The sequence below is a fragment of the Elaeis guineensis genome, chromosome 15, assembly GCF_000442705.2.
Source record: "Elaeis guineensis isolate ETL-2024a chromosome 15, EG11, whole genome shotgun sequence".
NCBI classification, from domain to species: domain Eukaryota; kingdom Viridiplantae; phylum Streptophyta; class Magnoliopsida; order Arecales; family Arecaceae; genus Elaeis; species Elaeis guineensis.
Window position 1 is genome coordinate 74,064,930 of NC_026007.2, and position 19,537 is coordinate 74,084,466.

Below are 19,537 nucleotides of genomic sequence, written 5' to 3' on the forward strand. Positions count from 1 at the left end.
TATCATTTAAAGAAGCATTCATTAAATGAACAGGTATGGTTTCCTGAAATACATCTAACAGGTCGTAATAGTGGGAGAGTACAGAACAAAAATTCAGCTTTTAGAACTTACAAAGTATATGACTAATCTAAACAAATCAGTTCATTGACTGGCAGCACATCTATCACAAGATAAGTGATGACAAAATCAGACTCCTCTAATGATAGCTAATTAGAACTCTTGCTGCGCAAAACACAAAAAAGAGAAAAAACTTAAGCCTCCGGATGTCAGCTGCTCTTAAAGTTCATCCTGAAAAAAAGAAAAAAAAAGAAAAGGAAAAAAGAGAGAGAGAGAGAGAGGTTAAAAAAGAAAGAGAAATTATAACATATACAACTGTGAAGAATTAACTAAATCTGGCAATATATTAGGTTTACACAGTTATACTACCGCAATGAAACAATGGTGCCTTGCTGCTCGTTTATGAATGACAAAAATACAAAAACATTCCAATGCCATGAGAATTTTAAATACAGTAAAATTCTCAGCTAAATCGATGATTAGGTATTAGCCAGTCAGGTTTTTCATTTATGAATCATATAAATACAAACATATTTGCTGAACTGCTAAATGAATGACATAAGAGTATTATTTTCAGTTATATTGATGACCAGAAAATAACCTACTCAGTTAAGTTGAATGGACTGACTTAGATGAATAGAGAACATGTTGGATAAGCTTAACATTAGTTCTAAGTTAATGCTTAGCCATATGACCTTGAGATGAACGGAAATTTTTAGAAGTTAACATATGAACCCAGATAAAAGTCAATCTTTGGAGTTACATAATGGTTCAAATCTGAACCGGATAGAGAGTATTCATTATTATTAACTCTTTGAAACCCATTAGAATGTCTACCAAGATTTTCAATTTTCCAACAGTTCATGCTAAGGTCCACAATTTCGGTATCAGATATCGCACTGGTAAGTTATTAATTCGCTATGGTACAGTCAGTATAGTATGCATTCCTATACCGAGATAGTTGTCAACCCCTTTTTCTCACTTTTTATCACGGTACCACCCAAAACCAGGCGGTATGGGTCTCTACCAAGCAGAACCGAGTGGCTCCGCTCGGTTCAGACTAGTGTGGACTGGTTCCCATACCTAACCAGCAAATCGACCTGGTTCCACAGTGGTTCGGTAATAATACACCCCCAACCAAGCAGTTTGGGTTGTTTTTGCAGTCCTTAGCTCATACCTATATTCCTAAAAGCCAGAATTTTAGATGTTTAATAGAGGAACGAATCCTCCCAAGAGGGATAAAGTTAACAATACTTAATTGAAAATCAGTAAAGATGATGACTTTACTAATATAAAATTTCTACTTTTAATTTTAAAAGGATTATTTAAAAAATAAACAACAAGAACAATAATAGTAGCAGTACTATATGAAGAAAGACACTGAACACTTTCTTACCCAATCACTACCAGTTAGTTTTTATACCCTAATCCCTGACTGACAAACTAATATCTCGGCAACCTTGTTCTTAATATTCAGTGATTAAGAAAACAATTTAAGACAATAAAAAGAAAGATCAAAAGAACGAAACTAATATAAAGAAAGATCCAAAGAACTAAACTAATATTAATAATATCATATCAGCCAGTATCTCTGGATGTATCATGTATATTAGCCAATACAATGAATCCCAATATCTTAAAATTGTACCAGTAAGTGTCCGTAAAAGATATATAAAATGAGATCTCAGCCATGTAAGTTGAACTTACTAGAACACTATATGATGAAATTACATCCATGGGACATTCACAAATAGAGAAATTAAAAGGTCTCCTTTTTTTTTTTTTTTTTTGGTTTTGGGGGTGTTGGGGTGGAGGGTATGTAGGTGTTGAAGGTGGAAGAAGGGTGTGGAGAAAACATACATGCAGGCTTGCATCATCTTCGTCTTCCTCAGCACTATCATCAGCATCATCCTCTTTCTCATCCTACAACAAACAAACGTTTTAGACAATACCAAACATAAATGCAGATAGCAGCAGAAATCCTACAGACAAAACCACTGCTAGAAACTCACATCAGATTCATCAATGTCACTCTTATCAGCTTCCTCCTGTTGAGTAGATGGCAGTTCAGCAAATTAGAAGTTGGTAAATTCAAGGATGACATATTTTAGCAAATGCCAGAAAAGAAAAAACACCATAGCTACATATGTACCTCCTCTTCTTTGTTCTTCTCTGCTTCATCAAAAGCTGCCTTTTCAGCCTACAAGTGTACAAGAAATTGCATAAGGTCCAAATTTTGATGGAAGAATCAACAATTGCAATTAGGACAGAATCCACAGCATACATCTTTGTGTGTTCCCCATGTTTCCTCTGCAAACTTCTTTGCATATTCAGGGTCATCACAGATCAGAATGTTGTCAAACAAGGTTCCCGTTTTGACCTGAAACATCAAAGCACTCATTAAGATGAATAAATTAAGTGCTAAATATTTATCAGTTGATAAAATGCAATTATGAGAAGGCAAGCTTACCTGCCATAATTCAACTGCCACATATTTCAGATGGGGGAAAACATAGAGGTCAGGATCATCTTTGAAATCTGTCAAACATTTCCACATACTTTCCCGTAATTAAATATGAAAGCAATGGTGCAACTTTAAGACCTGATCAGATTTAAGAAAGAAAGAAAATAACCTGGATTGGCAATTATTGGTGCCTTCCACTTGCCCTTATAGTTAGGGTTCTTGATTTTCTGCAAAACATGTGACAGAAAGTAGTAAAAAAATCCTAGAGAACGAAACTTGATCAATGAAAGTATTCTTTCCATGCTGTGTACCTTCTGTTTCCATGGACCCTTGTACTCAGGATTTGGAATGGTTGGGGCAGTCCATTCACCATCTTCCTCATCATCCCAGTCCTCTGGCTGTAAATCAATACATTCATTACATGAGAATCATGATGCCCCCGATTTTAGTACATACCCAATTTAAGAAATAAAATTAAACACAAAGTGGTCAATAAATACCTTCTTGGCATCGGGATCTGGAATTTCTTTTGGGATATCATCATAACCCTGTTATATGAAAAAATAATCATTAGAAAACCTGCTAGAATGTTCAACTTGAAGCAAATGCAAGCAGACATTGCAAGGTCTTGTACCAAGTTGAATTTCCAGGATTAACTAAGCAATAATATTTTGTGCAATTTGGCATTATTCAGCAAGCAGAGAGAACAATTTGGACCATGTATGTGAAAAGAGGGAATTGCAACAACAGTTAGGATAATCAAAAATAAGATCTACATATTTTGAAAAATCTAATAGCAATTCCGAAAGGGTTCTTTTTAATTCATTAAACCATGACTAAATCAAGATCATATAATTTCTTAAAAATTGATGGTTAATATCAACTACTTAGAGACTAGTTCAACAGTGGATATACTCCAGTTAATGCCAGCAGGGAACCACATGTGATGCATATTTAAAATACATCATGTTGGCAGCATATGCAGATCATAGAATCTCCTGGATAATTCAGGAGTATTTTATACTGTGACTACACAAACTATCTACTTTCATGCAACTAGTGTTAGAAATAGACATACAACTGTGCAAGATAAAAAGCAATAGAGAAATTCTTTGTACACCGCTCGTGGTGTAGAAAATCCGATGTGGAGCACACACCGTTTTGTCCTATTGGGCCACGTAGCCACCACTTCCCAATGCACATTTAATGCTCGCAGTTCTACTTTTTCGTTTTAAAATTTTTCAATGACAAAAATGCCCTTCCCTCTTTATGACATTCTGTGAAAAAATTATGACATCCTGCGCAGAAAGTAATAATTTCAACATAGGATGCCATGATATCAGCACAAGATATCATAATTTTTTCAGAAGGGAAGGGACATTTTCGTCATTCAAAAATTTCAAATGAAAAAGTATAACTGCAGGCATTAAATGGGCATTAAATGCGCATCGAAAAGTGGTGGCTACGTGGTCTAATCGGACGAGGTGGTGCGCTCCAAGTCGGATTTTCTACACCGCAGGCGGTGTACAAAGAATTTCCCAAAAGCAATATTATCTACCAAGGTAAGATTGGGACATAGAGATACCAAAATTTACAGTGTGCAATATATACCTCAGGTTTTTGGTCCTCAGGGTCTGGTATATATTCCACATCATCCCAATCTTCTGGCTGCAAAATCAGCAACAAAATAGACTTTCATGAGAAAATATCAGACATGCTTGCATACAAATTTTAAACAAAAGTTCTTGTATGTTGACCTTCTTGGCTTCAGGGTCCTTAATTTCCTTTGGGGGAAGTAGGTCCCAGTCAGAGTAAAGGCTCCCAGATTGTTTCTCATTATTGTCGATCAGTATGCTGTATGTATTATCAGGACGAATGATGAAAGTGTAAACATGGGTTAGCTGATCTGTTTCGCAAGGAATATCCTTTTTTATCAAGTGGTTTTTTCCATTATGAGTCAGTATAGCATGGACTTTCTTCGTGGTGTAACCGCAGATATCTGGTCCAAACATTATGCTGCATTCGACAATGTAACAGTCAACAGAAGCTCGATAAAATCAAAATTTAATAGAAAGACATCAGATCAAACTCATCATGAAAGAGACTTCCTGGCAGTTGTTTAATGTAAGCAAAGATAAATCAACATAAAATTAATGAAATAGCATGAAACAATTCAAGGACTATAAATTTCAGAGATTCGAATGGATAATGGTTACCTATAAGGTGTTTCCCCTCCAAACTTTTTTTGATCAACCTCACCACTAAGCAACTTCATATATCCACCACCACAATCAAGCTTTTGCTCATGCTTTACCGAAAATTGGAAAACCAGTGTTTTGTCCTTGTTATTAAGCTCTGGAAATTTTGCAGAGATGGCAAAAAACCTATAATCTGGATAAGTCTGGATACCTGTGCACATGAAAATAATACACTATATTTAAAAGTTCACAAACTTCTTTTCAATTCAACAAATAGCATAAAGCTGGAAATTGGTTGAGCTGGGGCAAAAGAAATCCAGTGTTCTCAACAAGCCCAAGCCTGAACCAGCATAAAATCAGGTCCATGGGCCAACTTTCAATCCTGATTTCAGTCAATCCAATACATGAACATATGCTGACAATAGGCCAATAGTCTCTTCTTGGAGGAATATGCCATGTTAATATATCAATTTTCAACAACCAAATAACCCCTTTCAAAGATTGATGCTAGATTAATGGTGCCCCATCCCGTACATTTTGTAAAAAAAAAATTAGCTGTCCTAAAGAAAGTCATAACTCATAAATGATAGAAGTCCTCAAGAAATGGTTATTGAAGTTAGATAGCAAAGCCCAATAGAGGCATATGGAAAATATATGATTGCTGACAAGGGGAATGAATCCAATTCATGAAATGTAAAAGAAAATATTTTGGACTATGTATTATTGCATAAAAAGAATTAACTAGCCAGAAATTCATCCTTCTAGCTTAAAAAATGAATCATAATAAGGTTATCATTGGTGTTAGCAAAATGCCAGAAGAAAAAATACCAGAAATTACAAGGAACAGAAAGTCCATCTGTTATTCCTCAAACTATGCGATCAACAATATGGCTATGGCTCTATGAGAGCAGGTTAAGGCTTCCTAACTTTTTCTTGGAAAAGGAAAAAAGATTATAGCCACTATGGGAGAGGAGATCATTTATATTTTACTTTCTAAGTACCAAGTTAATTCATTTTCTTTTTGCTGGGCTATGAATCAAACTTTTTATACCCAGATCAACTATGCAATCTTGTTCCAATATCCAATAGTATCTGGTAGTTTGCACTTTTCAAGCTGATGCAAAGCTAAGCAAACTAAAATGAAAAGTTTAGGCTCCATACATCAAAAAAATGACTAAAGAGAAAAAAAGGAAAAGGAAAACATACCCTTATCATTTGGTTCGCCACTCCATTTTCCAGATGTGTGGTTCCAATCTCCAGCCATGTTCTCATCTTTTTTCCAATCAGATTTCACCCAGCGATCCTCCCATCCATCTTAACCACCAATGAGAATAAAGCAATTGATAATATAATTATCAGATCTAAAATAACGATATTCAGAAAAAAAAAATCATATAATTACACTTAGATGAATGAAAAGAATTTAGACAGAGTTCACAGAATCCAACATGGCAACGTAACTGCATGCACAAATAAAGAAACAGGCTAGTTTTTCTCATGCTGTTGTTTCAGTGGGTTCCATAAGTTCAAATGAAATCTGTGTTGGCAAATGTACTAGATATAAGTTTCATGTGATGCATTGACATGAATCTGTTACCTATTTTACAGTGTTCTATGAAAATAACAGATACCATAGGTTGTGGCTCAGAGCTCCTCATGATTTAAGTCTAGACCATGTCCATTATGATTAAATTTAAAAAGTTAATGGCTAAAATGTACTCAGATATGCAATCCAAATCTGTCTGTAACCCCATAGGGGCACTAGTTGATGAATCCATTGGTTATTAAATATATGTTCGTGGTTTGAATATAAAAATCAGCAAGCAATATGTTTAAAGAACCAAATAATACATCGACATTTATTAATCATAAATTAACTTGAACTCATTTTTCTCTCACCTAATATTGTGCCTGTTAATTATGTCTAACTCATCACCATGGTAATTCAAGAAATTGCATAAATTTATTAACCCTAATATAATCGAATCGTAAGCTGATTGATATCATTCTTTTCATTATAGACTGAATCCATTCTACTAAATCAATGCTGCAACTTTTCAAGCTGATTCAAGCCATTGTTTCTTGATTCCACTGTAATCAGTCTCAAAGCTCTATGGAAGTATTTTTCAAATGAACATTCATATAAATACCAGGCTTCATGCTGTACCTGGTACAGTTTTACATAAAATATCATTAAGTTCAGATGTATAAGACCCACTGATTCCACAACTATTCCAGTAATAGAAATCCTTCTATTCACATGTAAAACATAGAAGTTGCATATACAATCTGTTAGCTATGGCCAAAACAGATGAACTGCAATCACTAGTGAGCCTCGAACAAACAACAACTACTCTCAGATTTTAATCAATGTTTAGGTTGGTATACTCATACAGTCTTAGTTGTGGTTGTCACTCACCGCATTACCACTTTATAAATAACAGTACGCCTATCCTTCTTATCATAAAAGTAAACCCATTCTACTTTAGTAATATCATGTTTTGGCATCTAAAATGTGGTCACAACATTCTTTAGCAGCAAACTGGTGTTGCAGAGTTGACACAATTTGCATTAAAATCCAACTTCCTCTAAACACATGAAATATTATGATACCTAGAAAATCAAAATGAATGTAATTCAGTAAAAATCCAATGTAAGCATCATCCACTATCCACAGAAAACCATAATTCCTACATTTACTAGACATGCTGACTTTACAACAATAACAATACCAAAAGCATTCCAGGTCATAATTAAAGCATAAATATCAACGATTCCCGAAAGCAATACAGAACTGCAAAACATCCAATATCACCCCAGATCATAGAAACATGTTCCATTTCCAAGAAATGCCAACTGCAAAGATCAAATCAGATTATAAAGCCCTACAGTTCCGCACTCAAAACTTCATCGACTGTTCATAGAACTTCATCGCTAGTTCAATTAACCCATCCGCTTTTCTTTTAACTCAGGCTTAACGTATAGCGTGCTATAAACAGAGAAGATCAAATGCAACTACAGGCGTGTCCTAAAGAAACTGGAAACAACAAAACGTCAAAGATCATCACAGAAACATATTTCAATAAACGAACTCTTCCAATGAAACAGATCAGAACAAGTTGACAAGCCCTAATTTTCCAAGATCGGACACTCAAACGATCGCAAGAACGAACTGGATCTGATTCGGTCCAACTTCACCAAGTCGACCTATCCGAGGAGACTGACCGCAGAAACAGATAAGATCGATCAAAGAACCACGGATCCGTCGGTTAGACATATCATCGCAGAGATGAAGAACGAGATCAAGAAAACAAGAGACGAGTTGGGATCGATCGATGATGGCAGAGATGAAAGAAAGTAAGGGGATCGACCGATCGTACCATCGAAGCGCTCCTCAAAGAAGACTTCGGCGGAGGAGAGGCAGAGAAGGGCGATAAAAGAACAGAGACAAAGGAGACCTCTTCGCTCCATCTTCTTTGCGGCGCCGCACGAGAGCTGGGTGGGAGCTGACCAAGGACCGGAAGGGGCACTTATAGACGCCACGAGGGAGGGTGACTTTCTCCTATTGCCGCCCCTACCTCCGTCGCACCAACCGTGTTACTTGTCACGCTACTACTTTTTAACTCTACCCATACCAGGTCTCCAGATGTACCACGCAGGTGCATTACTCAACCGGAAAAAAGAAAAGGTCCATCCAAATTAGCAGATGAATTTGTTGAGTGCGTATTATCTTGTCAACTAAATAGATTTAAAAATAATAAATAAATAAATAAATATATTGCATGGTTTTGTTTAAGAAAGCGAACATTGGATGGTGGTTTTATGTGCATCCATGGCGGCCTGCCCTCTGTAATTCAAAAACAATGCTCATTCCATGTTATCTGAACTTTGTCATATCATTGTACTCCAAGTATGTAATTGTTAGTTCCGAAGAACTGAAATTGGCTCTAACTTCTGCTTTCTTTCTTTTAATCCTCAAGCCACGATCCTATGCATGATTGCAGAAGTTTGAAGACTCGTTTGAACGAATTATTAACCTATCTATCGGGGCTGTAGAATGGGATTTGTATAGCCTTATGATTAGTTCTTCAAATAGAAGTGCATTTTTGCATTTGTAATTCTCTCGTGAACTGAATGTTGTATATGAGATAAGTATACCTTCCATGGGAGCTAATAATGATGCAATACTGTAGTGAATTACTATGATCTAACAAAGTATGATGTCATGTTAATATCCTTCTGCTCTAATGAATTACCATAATCTATTTAACAAAGTATGCCATCATGATCATATCATTCTATACACTTGCTATCCATATCTAGCCTCCATTCTCATGATCATGGTAACTGATGCGATTGTCTTCCATTACTACCATTCAATCACATGATCGTGTTGCATTAATAATTATATGATATCATACCTTATCGATTGTGGCTCATACTGGCTGTTTCTTTTACTTTGGATTTGATATAGTGCTCTCACATACTTAAAGATCTCCAAGACCGATTCGATTACTTTGGATCTTCTATCAATCATCTTCTTGTACTTTGTAGTTAATCATAACTAAGGCTTATAGCTGTCTATCTATATCATAATCAGATCTCTTTCAGACCATAGCTTCATACTCAGTAGAGCCTATCATGTGACTTCTATCTATTTTGGCTTCATCCAAATCAATCCATATATCGCTTACTCATACTTGTTTTCTAAGTTGTTGAGATAGGATGTAAATAATATAAATTTCTTATCATCATGCTGTGTGTTATCATTTTGAGAGATATAATATAGTTAATATGAAATCTGAAAAGCATGTTGAAGCTACTTCTAAGAAGATGACACGGTATATCATTGACCACTGTAGATATGATGATATTAAGTTTGGCTTGTATAAATGTAAAATGGTGTGATTATTTGTTCATTAATAAAAGAATATTCTAATATGATTTGAAGGTGAAATTAAATGTGAAAAGATTACTTGAAATGATCACAGTAATTTGATATACTTTTGGGTTGATGAATTTTATAGCAGGATTGGTTGAGATTTTTGCACTAATTTAGTTTGTTTAACTTATTTGGTCTTGGAAATGGAATAATTATAACTAAAGTTGGTGCTTTTGTTATCAAACTCGCATCCTCTAGTTGCTATGTTGTTGGTTTTGGGTTTATCTAAAATCATGATACGTTGATTCTGTAAAGAATTTTGAATATTTATTAGATTAAGGATTCTTTTGATACTTTTAATTTCTCTCTCTACACACACGGAGTGAGAGTGTAGCTATGTGGCAGGCTCATACTTAAATTTATAAAAGATTTCTAAAGGCTATACTGTTAATACTATTTTCAAAGTCAATTAATTGGATAACAAAAACTTGGACAAAAAATAGGTAGTACCATATAATTAGAAGCATGTCTCAGTTTATAATAAGAATATGTCAAATAATGAGGTCCGTCAATTAACTTCTTCTAATCTATGAGGATATTGTTTATAAATTATCCATGAAGCATAGCTCTACATCATTGATGGAGCATAATTGTCTTGTTTTAGAACTTCATCATTAGTTGATCAACTTTGTAACACAATATCACTCTTTTTAGATCTTAAACTTGTGATCACTAGCTATGCGAAGATCACTATAATTGATCGAAGTAGATAAAAAATAGAGAGAAAATGAATTATTCTTCAATTAACCAACATGTGGTCGCTAGCTTTAAAGTATGTACAACTCCTTTTAGCAACATATTTGATTCAAGCATTTCCCCTATAGTTAGGTGGTGACCAAACTCCTCCATTATCGCTTGTAACATATGAAGTGCATGACAAAGGCACGAGGCAAAGTCCTCTACTCCTTAGATCTAGCTTGGATTCATCTCTGTCCTCATCTGGTACCTAGATTTAAAAAAGAAATGATAAGCTTAAAAAAAATAATGTGCATATGGAAAAACATAAGACTTCATTTTATAGTACAAATGACTAATGTTTCTCCTTTGTTTTTCCTCCGGTGTGTTTTGCTATCTAGCACTTTGAGACCTTTATTAGGACAATCCAATAAACAAACTATTTAGATATTTTATATCTTTAATATACAACAACTAAGAAGTTTTCAAGGTAACATGTGAACTCAACTCTATTTTTCTTATATTTACTTAGATCTCATATAGAGAGGATATCAGAAAAAATTGAGATCATTCTTGAAAATGCTTGAAGATGATTGTAGAATTTATTCACTTCTAACTTTGGTAAAAATCTCCTTTATATAAAAATATAATAGTAATTATTAGAATCCTAGAGCAACTCCATTGTGATTTTGACATATGCCAAAAAAATATATTTTATTTTATCTAGATTTTCATAAGTGACTAAACTTAATCTTGATTATGGATAGCTAAACTAAAATTATGAAATATTCTAAAGAAATGAAAATTCTTCTTTCAACTTTCTCATCCTCCAGCTTTGCATATTTGTATATCCATGCAACTGCCTATATATAATTATAATATTTCTACCACAACTTTTAGGGCCCAAAAAATATATCGCATCATGCACTTACAAACATGCATGTCAGACTTGAAATTATAGCATTTTAAATTAAAATTAATTGGATGATGGTAATTATCTTCCATTGATATGGAATTTTAAAATAAGATTTTATATAGAATGAAATGGGTAGTGGAAGACAAAGTGTATAGTAGATAATTTATTAATTTTTGAATATCAAATGGAAAGATAATACATACCGCTTGTGTTGTCCTTGATTTCTTATTGTTAGATGACTTCATATAAGGCACACTTAATGTCTGCAAAATAAGCAAAGAATTTTCTTAAAAAAATAAAGAACATAGAACTCAAAATAAAACCAATTCTCATTTTCAACATTAAAAAATCTCTGGATATTACATATAAAAGAACTAACTTATAATATTTAGTGTTGTGATTTGTAAATTTTCAGTAAGTTGTAACTACTTGACCATCATTCAATATTTTTGCTCTTGTAAAAGCAATATTATCCATAACAATTAACCATGTATTCAATAATATAAATTATTTGATGATAAATATTTACTTCCAATAACTTATAATAAAGAACATCACTATTTTGCACATTTGTATCGATGGCAAATTATGCCAAATGTATGGTTGATATCTTTACTATGCAATTAATATCAATCCTTTAAGTGTTTATGCTATGTACATAAGAATGGTGATTACCTCAACTTGATGTTGAAGAAATTTAATATATCCAATGGCCTCCATTAGCACTGATGCTGTATCAGTCTATGCATCACCAACCACATGATTTTAGATTAGTATAAAACTTTGATGAAAAACTAAATATAGTTAGTGCACAATTATAAGAGATATCCCCTAAATTAGAACATTGAAATCAAAATGAAATGATAATAATATACTGCATTTTGACATTTAATAAATCTTAGAAAACTAAATTCTCTTTCGAAAGCATGCTTTGGAGTCCTCTTCCTTTAGAAAAGAATACAATAGAAAAAATAAATATATCAAAGAAATTTAATATATTAGATTCATTATTAAACTAGGTTCAATGGTGAGGTAGTTAAGAAACTAGAATATATATATATATAACAGCACTTATAACTTTAAAAAACAAAATTTTAACTTTTTGGATTATTATATTAGAATAAAAGAATATTGGAATTATTTATCCTTCAAATAAGGGGGAAGTCCTTTCAGTTTGACAAATAGTAGCATAAGTGTCAGTTTCCGTTATTCTTTTTTATTTTACAAAAAATACAACACCTCTCTATCTATGATGATATAAAGAATAAATAATTTCATACCTACAATGATCATATATCTTGAAAAATTTCCATACAAGCAAGCATCATTATAATTTGGTAGTCAAGACAGTCATATCATTTGATAATACTGTATTATCTTGTGTTTTTTGGTAAGTATATTGTGTTATCTTGTTTGGTATGACATGCTGGAGCTAATATATTGTCTATTTAAAATGTTTCTTTGATAGTTAATATAAACAAAATGACATCTAGAATGATTTTAATGTATTATTAGACGATTGCATCTAGAAATTACCCAGAATTTAAATTCAATCTAGAATCATTTTGTTTATTTTTATTTTCTTTTTAGCTCTGTACATTACTCTTATTTTTGCATTTTTTTTTGTATTGTTGTGTTAATTTGGTCTTTTTCTTTTTTTTTTTTTTTGATAAAATTGTGTTTTTGTTCTTTTTTTTTTTTGTATTTGACTTGTATTTGCAGCTTCTTTTATTTTATATTTCATTTTCATTTCTATGTAATTATTTTGTACTTCTAGCGTTCTTTTCTTTCCAGATTTTACTTTTTTTTATTACTTTTTAACTTTTCTGTTTCCCTTTTAAGCTAGTAGTTTTTTAAAAATTATTTTCCATCTGACATGCTTTGCACATGGATATATATAGTCTGCTTCAAAACGGCCCACAAATATAACTATTTGATTGTCCTGCAACAGCTCGAAGCGTAGGGGATGAGTAAAGAAAAAAAGGAACTCTCCTCTCCCATCAACCCCTCACCAGAAAATTATTGTAAGAGATCCCAAACACTATGTTCTATCAACACTTCATAAACAAGATCTCATGTGCTAGTGAAGAATCAAGGAGAATAGAAGAACTATATATATATATATATATGTGTGTGTGTGTGTGTGTACCAAAACCATACAAGACTGAGAACTCTCCATTTGAGTTATAGAGGCAGTGGGATGTACCTTGCCAAAAGGTGCCACCAGCTGCTGAAGAGCTGCGATCCTATCACCCAGTTTCTCCTTCCTCACCTGTTTTTGTAATCCCAAAGAACATTCAGAAGAAAAAAGAAAAGGAATAACAAAGATGTAGAACACTGCAGTGATCCTTGGAAAGGCTTGGATGTACGTATCTGCTATAAACCATCCGTACCTTGAAGGGAGAGAATGAAGAACGAGACTCGAACCGCGGTTTTTTTGGTGCCGTGTGAGATGCTCGGTGCTCCAAAATACTATTACCTCTCTTTGCTTCTGCAACTCCACTGACTAAAGGTGGCATCTTCAACGGAGCAACAGTCAAAAGGTCAGCTGTTTGGTTTGATTGATGCACATAGAACCCTATAACAACATACATTTTACTTTCTCATATTTTATTTATGGTTTTCTTTTGTAAAGATGATGCAATGTCACATATAAAGCTGAAAAGAGCTAGTACCTTTATGGCTCATTGGTATGAGGTGAGAAAGAAAATAAAAACATGAGGGACATCTTGAATCTTTGCTTTGGGGTTCCATCTATCAGTGAAAAACCAATGCGGACGGAAAGTCTCTACATTTTATACGTAAAGAATCCAACAAGATGGTAAACCTAAATTTAAAATATTTTTTTTTAAAAAAAATAAAGAATGGTATTGGTTTTTACTAATTTTTAGTATCTTGGCAAAAATATTTATTCTTTGGTGCTGTCCAGTGTCTGCTAGAATATTAATTTAGAGAGAATATGGTACAAAAGTAGATCTCCCTTTCTTTACGTCTTCCAACGAACCATCCATTTATTCGTTTTAAACTAACCAAGCAATATATTAGGATGCGGATGCTGGCGCTTACTCCCATCCAACTTGTGCTAATAACATTTTTGTTAATATCGACATCTAGCTATGAGAAAAAGAAATCAAGGTAATAGCTTTCAACATTTTTTTTTTAAAGAAAGAAATTACAAGCACACACGATACTTATATATAAACTATCAATGCATCCAAAAGTTAAAATCTAAGCTCAGTAAATTCATGATCATACCAATGATGACTACAACAACAAGATTGGGGTCGATTGATGAGCACAGCTAGGGCAGTGGTTGTTTAACTAAATGGTGGTGGTGGTAGTGGTGTTGATCCTTGGTTTCATATAACCACAGCAACAAACCACAATAATTTTTCACAATAACTGAAGTGCCATTATTGGATTATTTACTTCAGTGTTGATGGGATGGATGGTGCCCAAGCTTGACTCTCGCTCCAATCAGTATTTGTCAAATTCTGTTATCATCAGTCTCATCTTCATGCAATTATGAATCAATGTTATTCTTATCATAATTCTTATATTATTATTATTATTATTATTATTATTTATGTTGAAGAAGGAAGTGAAGGGCATGCGCACCTCATGGTGACTGTTGGATGGTCCTTGAGCTGGTTCATGGAGATGGCCAAGGCCAAAGGGTGCATCTTCTCTCAACAAACCGGCCATACCACCGGGTGAAGGTTGGCAGAAGCTCCGGCCGAATCTAGCTGAAGCCAAGAGATCCAAAGCCTGAAGGTCCATGCCTAGGGATCCCGGGAACGTCGGCAGAGGGGGACACGGGTTCGAAATATTAGCCATCGGAAATACCACGCCGAGGTTTCCTCTGCCGCTGCCAAAATTGACCAAGCTTGGGACTTCCAACATGTCTGTTGAAGGAGGCTGAAGGCCATTGATCTGGCATTCTGATGCCAATGTTCTGAAGAGCCTCTCCTCTAATTGGTAGTCTTCAGTGGTGGAGGGATCCCTAATGACTCCAGTAAGCTTTGGAAAAGAGTCCGGTAGCTCGCCTTTGATCTTTGCTAGGTTGAGTTGGTGGGCTGACTGGTTCATGAAGCTCTCGGAATTGGCACCCCAGTGAAACCCTAGGTCTTGGATCATTTGTGAGTTGTAAGGAGGAGGTGGGAACTCATGGCTTGGTCTATAATCTCTTTGGCTTGAGAGGACTCCATTGGCGTTGGATACGAGGTCACCACAGTTTCTGCGCAAAACCCAGTCAAGCTTAGCGATTCTAAAGAAAGCCTTATGCAACGAAAGCATCCTTCTGTTTCTTATATCATGCAATGAAGGCAAGCTTCTGTTCCTATTTGAGGTCATAATCTAAAGTAGAGCCTTAAGCGACTATGAGGCTTCTACTTAATTCCTAAGATTCTCATGTTTATAGGGTTACAAATCCCTAGGATAAATAATGAAGATAGGAGGAACAGACAACCACGCAAGAAAATTCCAAATCCTAGGAATTAAATTCAAGTGTATTCAGATGTCCTGTTTCGAAAATACAAATTTAAAACTCAAAATTCTCTCTTGTGCAAAAAAACAAAGACAAGCTGGAAAAGTATATAAGAAGGAACAGAAATCGGTTATTCAGAAGACCTACAACATCAGAGTTTGGCTCCACTCATGGTTGCCTCCAAGAACATGGAAAGATGGAGCTGCTGCTAAAGAGGACCCATGAAGCTCTTCTTGGTGGTGGTGGTGATCCAGATTTGAAGGCTCCATCATGATGTTTTAAACGGCTTGAGAGTCCCAATATCAAAAAAGAGAGGAAGAGAAAAAAGACTATTTGAGCTTTGGAATCTCACCGTCCACTCAAAGAAAAATTTAGCAGATGCTCTCCAGTCTTTCTCCCTTTTTCAACTTTTCTACTCACTTTCCTCTTTGCTTTTTCAAGCCCATACTTTTACTCCCCGAGCTTATTGAAGTAGAGAAGGGAGGGAAGGAAGGTGTACCGCCCTTCAAAGCTCTCTCTCTCTCTCTCTCTCTCGTGTGCGGGTCTGTCTCTTCTAGCTTTTCTTTTCAGAAGAACTTTCTGCAGCTCTGAAATTGAAGACAAGAGATCATCTCTCTCTCTCTCTCTCTCTCTCTCTCTCTCCAGGCTGTTCCTTTCTCTTTATACCTTTTTTTTTGCTCTCATATGAAGATGTTGCAGTCGCTGGCAATTACAGGGGGATGATTATAGCTCCTCCGCCATGATTAAAAACTGTGCCTTCAATCCCAAGGCTTTTCAGCAAAGACCCCTCAGGAGATGGTAATGATATCACTCATGCCTCTCTCTCTCTCTCTCTCGCCCCCCCACCCCCCACACAACTCAGAACAGAGCTCTATGTATCCTATCGCATGGAATCTGGTATGCGAGGTATATGTATTTAATATATATCATTTTAGAATAAACAAAGAAAAGATAAAGCTAATGATTTCTATTGATACAGAGTTGACAGCTGACGTATTTGTTGCTAAATAACATTGCATGCAAGTCTTCACTAAAAAAAGATGTTGTAAAACTGTAGATGAATAAAATAGGTATCCTATTACCCAAAATATAGAAGGTTTGCTCTTTTAGTTGAAAACCCATTAAAAATATATGGTTATAGTTGTCATTTAAGCTTTTCATAATTATCTGATGTTGCTGCTAAATTGTGTAGGTACGGCTAGATAAAAGTTAAACTTTTTCAAAAAATTATTTAAATTTAATATATTTGATAAATATAATTATATATATCTGTGAAATCATAAATATTATGGTCAATTACCCCAAGGTATGTATGGTAGTTATATTTATTCAAGCTGTTATATATGTAAATAACATTCATGAGATATCAAAAAAATTATCGGAGTTGTTAAAATTTAATTTTTATATAATTTTTTTTTTCCATGAAATGATTGGTAGGTTTCTCACTATTTTTTGAAAAGAAAAAATAAAAAGAAGATTAGAAAAGAGATACATAAGAATGTTAAAAAGGAGAAAAAGCTGGAATAGCCACCTCTCCTAACATGGATGTTTGTGGCAGCATGCAATAGGTGCCAAACAAAATTTGACTTTAAACTTTGACTTAAGTGAAATACACGAGTCAATAGCGAATACTGGTCTGATTTTTTTTTTTTTTTTTTTAAATTAACACGCAAAGATTACTAGTCTGATATGTATCCCGTGTTTGATCTTAGTTAGTCTAGTCGCAAAGGTCTGATGACTCTCTTTCTCCTATGTAAGCTCGATAGATTAGAGCCGTTGTCATGTACTACATAGGAGCGTAATCATGCCACATATGCATAGGGATGTGGAGAAAATTTAAAGAAAGGGAAGACATTGCCACGCAATGACATCACCTGAAAATAATTCAATTTTTCCAATCATGTCCCATCGTGGCAAGGGAACCAGAAAAGAACCCCATTCTAAGAAATTATAGTCCTAATAAAAAATGGTCAACTTGTTTCGCCTTTTAAATTTTATAGTCTTTGTTGCTTAGTGATCCTTCTTTCGAGAATTAAATAATAATCACTCACTGTGCCTACATTTATATGACTTATCTACAAACACAAGAAGTCTCATTCCACCCGTCAGGCTAATGGATCCATCCATCATTGGGCCGCACAACAATTATCCCAGCCATCTAAAACACAAAATTTACATTCCTAAACTTTGTATAAGTCTTATTTTAAGCATTATCTTTCATAGTTTTGCTTGGATCTTATTCTAGCATTTTTAACTTCTCTAAGCATAGGGTTTATGACCATTCTTGTTTTCCTTATGTTTTACCATTTTTTTTTTTTTTTTTTTTTTTTGTAGAACCTTATGATTTTTTTGAATGTTGAAAGTTAAGACTATGGCATTGCACATGTATTCTATCAAGTTCTTGTAATCTCCTACAAAGCATCTCGGTCTATTATTCTAACCTTGCATGTTCTAAAACTAATTAAAGAAGCAACTACTATTACTTTGCATGAACAACTTAATATTTTTGATATGCAAATTTCTTGAATATACCAACATTGCTTGGCAAATTAAATGTGATATTCATGCTCAATTACTCCTATTTACATCATAAGTCATTGTTCTTGACTCGATATCATATTGAAGTAGTATCAAGAGATCTACGATTGCAAATAAAATTACACGCATATACGTGCATAACATGTAAGCTCACATTCTTAAAAGTGTTAAATGATAACCACAACCATGGAGTACTAGTCACTCAGTGCACCATCTTGACTAATTTCTCTCTAAGCAAGCATGTTTTCTATTTAGATTGGAAAACTATAAGGATAAAAGTGACCTATATTATCAATGTGCTCTTCTCTCTGGGGATTGGTGGAGCCCTTGCTTAGATGGCTTTGCATTTATGGGAAGTACCATCCGAAAAACTTCGGACTTTCCCTTGGCTCCTCCAGTTTTCCCATGCAATTGTGAGTACACATTGAGACATGGATGGGTTGGATGTTGCACATCAAGATGATGGCCGACCTACAGAGAACTAAATCATGTCCTATTCTACTGGAGCGCTGTTACCATGCAATAATGTCTGAAAACAGGATTTGTAAGCGACAAACATATAAAAATGTTCCTGCTTCCGATAAAAGAAGATTTATGCGTTCCAGAATTAATATTCTTTCGAGCTTTGTTTTATTTATTTTATTTTAATTTTGAGTATAAATTCTTCGTGACTTTGTTGATATAGTGTAAATTTCTCGTTCCACTACCATCACACTGTTTTGGTCCTTCTGGCACGACCAAGACTGGTAATCATTTTCGTTCAGCTGGTTTAATATTTGTGGGACTGTATACAAGGGAGAGTGGTTCAAACATTTGTGTGCTTAACCAGGATATCAAATAGGTAGATGGTTGAGACGAACAGCATACAAGGGCAAGTTACAGGCCATAATTGATCTCAAGGAAAGTGCTTTGGCTATGGATCAAAAGCATCTAAGGAAGAAAGGGGAAGAGAAAGATACAGGTTATAGACTCCTGAATTTTGACTATAAATGGATGAATGGCAATTAATGGGTAATTAAGCTCTTTGCATTATAGGAAGGAGAATGTTTTTCCTTCTTTTTTTTTTTCTTTTGTTTGTTTGAATAATAAGGAAAATGCTTTGGGCTGGCTATTTTCATACCCACGAAAAGTTTTCTAACCTGTTAATGCTGGCTTGGCTACTCAAATACTTAAACACCTTCTATGCATGTTTTACACTAGTTATGAAGTTAGGATCTTCTATGCTGCATATTTTGCGACCGTGCCATTCGATCACAAAAAT

The 19,537-nt window shown here is 34.5% G+C and overlaps 2 protein-coding genes across 2 annotated transcripts; both read right to left on the reverse strand.

Moving 5' to 3' along the window:
• LOC105058770 (calreticulin) lies at positions 1 to 8,322 on the reverse strand. Its single transcript, XM_010941814.4, has 14 exons — positions 8,100 to 8,322; positions 5,926 to 6,033; positions 4,738 to 4,930; positions 4,279 to 4,537; positions 4,133 to 4,189; positions 3,022 to 3,069; positions 2,833 to 2,919; positions 2,691 to 2,748; positions 2,528 to 2,595; positions 2,342 to 2,437; positions 2,210 to 2,257; positions 2,070 to 2,105; positions 1,918 to 1,980; positions 1 to 288 (listed from the first exon to the last, which is right to left on the reverse strand). The coding sequence occupies exons 1-14, from the start codon at positions 8,188 to 8,190 to the stop codon at positions 277 to 279; spliced, it is 1,224 nt and encodes a 407-aa protein (XP_010940116.2). The 5' UTR covers positions 8,191 to 8,322; the 3' UTR covers positions 1 to 276.
• Positions 8,323 to 10,298: 1,976 nt separating this feature from the next.
• Positions 10,299 to 16,579, reverse strand: LOC105037275 (transcription factor bHLH110). Its single transcript, XM_073249283.1, has 7 exons — positions 15,886 to 16,579; positions 14,871 to 15,489; positions 13,646 to 13,771; positions 13,459 to 13,524; positions 11,928 to 11,993; positions 11,456 to 11,515; positions 10,299 to 10,607 (listed from the first exon to the last, which is right to left on the reverse strand). Exons 1-7 carry the CDS (start codon positions 16,008 to 16,010, stop codon positions 10,467 to 10,469), a joined length of 1,203 nt encoding a protein of 400 aa, XP_073105384.1. The 5' UTR covers positions 16,011 to 16,579; the 3' UTR covers positions 10,299 to 10,466.
• Positions 16,580 to 19,537: the final 2,958 nt, after the last annotated feature.